Raw genomic sequence first — 5192 nt, forward strand, 5'->3', positions numbered from 1 at the left:
GCCTCTTTTCTAAAGAAGTTTCGCGCGCGCCCTCTGGTAAGTCGATAGTGCCAACGATAGTGGTACGGGATCTAACGGCAGAATCATTGTCGGCAGTTGTTCCACACTGATCAAATTTAGAGCTAGAAAATTGTAGTTTTAAGTTGACACGGAAGGTAGCACTAGGAATTTTTGGAGCGCGATCTTCCGCCTAGCTTAGGTAACGTGCTCTTATACGGAGAACAGACTAGAATGCGCCCTAGAGTGCGAATAATAATCTAACACTCTTTCTTTCTTCAAGAGGACTGCCTTCAACTGATGTGGATGAATAGTTTTATATATGCAACTGTCAGTTTATAAGTGTTTGTGTAAAATATGTCGGTAACAACAGCAGTAGCCCCTGTGGGCTCTCTTCTGGTGCCGTTTCTCTTCGGCTATGCTGCACAATCTGGGATGCGTTATGGAAAGGAAATATACAACAGCGATGTTATGTCGGAGGTAATGGAGTTCCTCTACTATCCAATTTTATAGAATTTCCGGACGGGCATACGATCGTTTTACGTGAACTGACGTGATACTCTATGTGAAAAAAGCGAATTATGAAATACGTTTTACTGTTTGTGTAGACGTGTGTGCGACTTGAAATTTGAGGGTTGATGTGTAGTTACATTTTACCATAGTTGATGATTATAATTTCGCTGCATAGTATGGGAGGCTGTGCTGTACATGGTCAACTACATGTGTTGGTGATATGAATTTTTTGGGGAGTTTATTGTTGGTTTCTCTATGTTCGTATCTTAAAATTTTATAATTAGTGAGAAAATTTCTGAGCTTAGCCAGTGAGGAAAGCGAACATAGATTTCTCTAGCACTGTAGGTCTTTGAAAAATGACAACTAAATTGTTATTTCAGCAGGATGGTTGCATTTGTATTTTTTATTAGTCTTCAAAGCCATTTCCGCGGTCTGTTGATGCGATTGAGAAAGTATGCGAATGTGGTCGATTACAGGTGGGATATTTATTCCGAAGAGAGGAAATTTTTCCCCGGGAAATTTCAAGTTCAGATGGGCAAAGCTGCTGAGGAAATGGAGCGGTTGAAGTTACTCGCATTAAACGGATTGGAAAACGCCGGCTTGGCTGAGTAGTAAAAAAACTTTTAACAAATGTTTTTGTTGTTTTCGTGAATCTGTATTTGTTATCAAACCACTCTGGGAGAAAAATATGCACATTGTGTTTAAAATTGTGAGGAAATTTTTGGTGAAATTTTTGTTGGTTTGAGCGCATTTGTAACCGAATTTGTATGAAAACTTCTGAGCTCAGCTGAAGAAAGCGAAAATATATTCCTCTAACACTGGTGAATTTACTGTTGTGATATCAAGATGTAGACCTAGTTCATTGGAGTTTCACGCGTTTAACGTGAAGTGGTGTAATACTTGATGTAAATTATAAGACGTATATGTTTCCGTAACACAACTGTTTTCCACGAAATATGTTTTTCATATCACTAAGGAGCGTATTTTTTCCTTGGCAAATTCGAAAAATATGTGTTTCTCGTTAATGAAGAAGAGTTTTGAGCTGAAACTTCAACATGATATGGTTGTTAGCATGATGCATTACATGCTTAGTCGAAACGGTCATGTTCGGAACGGTTACTGATATATCGAGGCGAGCGAAATAATGACCCCCCAATACACAATTTTTCCGCGGAATATGGTTTTCATATCACTAGGGTGAAACTCCAATATTTTGTTTAAATGCTGAGAGGCACACTTATCGGTGAATTGACAAATCGTTGGTTTTTTTCTCCAGGGCGGCGCAAAAGACATATGTGAAATTTTGGGCGCCTGTGAGGGACTCGTTTCTATTACCGGCAGGTAGGCTTTGGAAGGTGTTTTTGGAAATTTTCCATCATTTAGTTTTTTGTTGAATTTTTGTATTGCGAGAAAATTTCAGCTTTTTTGTGAAATTCAGGAAAATTTGGTTTCTGGTGTTGGAAAATATGCACATGGTCAACTACATGTGTTGCTGACAACATGGGAGTTGTGAGGAAATTTGAGAAAAATATGGTTTGTACACTTCTGACCGAAATCGTATGTAAGCCCCTGAGCTCTCCTGAGGGAAGCGAAGATATGTTCCTCCAACACTCTTCGTATTTTTTTTTGGAAAGTTGATATTTTTCTCGATAAAATTTAATATTTTTCTATGAAAATTGTTAATTTTTTGATAAAATTCTGTGTTTTTTTATGGAAAGTCGTTAAGTTTTGGACAAAATTTTGGTATTGATAATTTTATAATTATTTTTTGAATTTCAATGTCTGGGGGCACTGCATTCTATTTGGCTAGTTTTAAATCAGTTGGGAATTTTTGATGGTTTATTTATCATTGGAGTTTCATAACCCGTTTTACGCGAAGTGGTGAAAAACGCGATGATACTCGCGGCCTGTAGTAGTCGTAAAATAGTGTTTTTCATATCACTAGGGTGGTGAAACTCCATTGTTTTTTGCCTTTTTGAAATATTAATGATTGACAGGAAATTGGGAGAAAATTTAAGTAAAAAATGGCGAAATTTTGGTATTGACAATTTCATTATTTTTTTTACATTTTCAGGTGTAGGAGGAACTGCATTTTGGCTGGGCAGTAGATCGGGCCAACTTGCGGCTTATTTGTCTACTATTACTTCGAAAATGCCGATAACAGGGAGGTACGATACGAGTGGGTGCGATTTCGCGGCGCGCGGTCAGGAAAAATTATATATTATTTTGCGGCGCGCGGTCTGGTTTTTTGATAATTATCATCTTTTTGGAAAATAGAAAGGTATAGAGATGCAGTCGTTTTCACTTTTTTACACGTATGTTTTGATGGGTGACTCTTACGCGCGCGCCCGGGTAATCGATTGTGAGTTTGGTCACTCACTGACTAGCAGTCAATGAAATATTTCAACGTGACCTTCCAAAGAGTTTGCAAGCACAGATGTGTTTTTCAAAAAATTACGTATAATTTTGTGGCGCGCGGTCGGACTGTATTGATTGTTGATTATCGAGAATCGAGCTAACGTGTAAGGGGATACATATAAAATTTTGTGGCGCGCGATCAGGAAAAATTACACCGAAAATCTCGTGACGAAGTGCACATCATCATCGATTTTATTTTTTATAGTTTTTTTGTGAATTGTTTGTTAATTTATTTTTTAGGTTAACGGGGTATTCCATAATTTTCGGCAGTGGCGCTCTTGTGGGGAAAACGATACAGTGAGAAGAAGTTGATCGATTTGGGAATGTTATCAAGTGATTTGTTATTTAGTTACTTTGCAAGTAGTAATAATAGGGAATCGTTGGCAGAACAGTTTGACCATTGGAATACGTCTACCACTGTGAGAGATGGAATTGTAATAGGGGGGGAAATTTTTTCTCGTTGAGGAAAATGTGTTCGGAGTTTTTCACGCAATGTAAAACGTTGACGACTATAACAGGTCTGGTTTAATTTATTACAATGATTATAAGTGGAATTTCGTGGTGCGCGGTCGGGCTTGAGTTCAACGAAAATAAGTAGAGATGAATTTGGTAATTTTCGCGTCGGTGAAAATTTCGTACGTAAATGGTTACGGTTTGGCGAAGTTTTTTTGAAGCGCCGATCTGAAAGTTGGGGTGAAATCAACTGTATTGGAAATTAATTTTGAGCACAAAAATAATGAAAGAATAAATTTAGCACTAAAAATTAATCTTAGTGCTTCGTCGCTCTTGCTCTACTTTTTTGACAGATGGTGAAACACATGTGTTGGTGACGATATGTAAATTCTGAGGAAATTTTTGTTGTTTTTTTGCACCAAAATTCGTAAATTTTCACCGTTAGTGAGGAAAGCGAAAATATTTTTCACCAATATTAATACTTGTTTTTAATACACTGGAGTTTCACGACCCGTTTTACGTGAAGTGGCGTAATACTCCATGTGAAAATCATCACATTTCACGTAAAACAGTCGCGGCGTTTCGCGAAAAACTCCGAATAATCGGCGTTTTACAACATTTATTTAGCGGTGTAAATTGTGTATTTATGAATTTGGTGAAGTGAAATGTGTTTTTTATCACGGATGAAACTCCAGTATCGTCGTTATCATACTTTTAGATAGCAGTTTTGATGTTCACGATGCTCGGTGGGACGTGGCGATCGGTTCTGCCATCAAGTGTGCTTTACAGAGGTAGTGGTGCGTTGAGAAAATGCAAGATTGCAAGATTTGCAAGATTAGGGTCGTTCTGGAGGCCTGTGTTGGAAGAAGCGTTGCCGGGCAATTTGAGGAGCTCTCGAGGAAGTGTGCGACATGTTACTACTACTTTGGGGAAGGTAGTGGGTAAAATTGGGGGAAAATTGGAAAAAAATTGGAAAAAATTGGAGAAAAATTGTGAAGAGATTGGGAAAAAATTAAATACTTTCTGAGTATCAGCGGGGATATATTTTTTATATTATTGGAGTTTTACTGGTTTTACGTGAAGTGGCGTAAAACGCGATATTATTCGCGGTGATATGCAGTAGTCGTGAAATATGTTTCTCACTAGTGTTGTTCATATCACTAGGGCCGCCTGTGAAAGTCTAATCATGTTGAAAATTTTCATGAAAAAAGTTTGATATTTCAGTATAGGAAAGGTGCACATGGTCAACTACATGTGTTGGGGGGTACTTTTGTTGTGCGAAATATGAAGTTCATCAAAGTGCGGTATCACACGGGAGTTTCACCGGTGATATTAAAAGCAGTAGTGAGAAACATATATTTCGGAAAACATTCGTTTTATCGGTCGCGGAAATTCCACATAGAGTATCACGCCACTTCACGTTAAACGGGTTGTGAAACTCTATAGTAGTGTTTTCATATGGATGGGTTTGCGATATGAAAACCATTTTTCATGACTATCTGCATAGTATGAAAATCGGCATACTTATATATATTGGAGTTTCACCACCCTAGTGATATGAAAAAGACTAGTGAAAAACATATTTCACGACTACTATGTAGTGTGAATATCGCGTTTTTCACGGAGTTTCATACCAGTTTACGTTAAACGGGTTGTGAAACTCCATAGTATAGTTTTGAATTTATAAAATTACTTTTCCCTTCAGAGTCTTGGTTGCCACACATGCGGATCTAGAGTAGGGCCATTCGTATCGGACTTGTGCCCACCAACAGCAGCGATATCATCTGGGTATGGGAGGACGTGGTTGGATA

General features: G+C 38.0%; 1 protein-coding gene across 1 annotated transcript in view; it reads left to right on the forward strand.

Moving 5' to 3' along the window:
- Positions 1 to 354: 354 nt before the first annotated feature.
- Pmar_PMAR026791 (serine hydroxymethyltransferase, putative) overlaps positions 355 to 5192 on the forward strand; it is a gene marked incomplete at both ends in the record, with an annotated part of 12133 nt that continues 7295 nt past the window's right edge. Inside the window, 4 exons of the mRNA XM_002784826.1 lie at positions 355 to 477; positions 1787 to 1851; positions 3169 to 3225; positions 3278 to 3362. Of these exons, the coding sequence (XP_002784872.1) occupies positions 355 to 477; positions 1787 to 1851; positions 3169 to 3225; positions 3278 to 3362 (330 nt within the window). The remainder of the gene's footprint in view (positions 478 to 1786; positions 1852 to 3168; positions 3226 to 3277; positions 3363 to 5192) is intronic.

The sequence above is a fragment of the Perkinsus marinus genome (genome assembly GCF_000006405.1).
Source record: "Perkinsus marinus ATCC 50983 genomic scaffold scf_1104296934580, whole genome shotgun sequence".
NCBI lineage: Eukaryota > Perkinsozoa > Perkinsida > Perkinsidae > Perkinsus > Perkinsus marinus.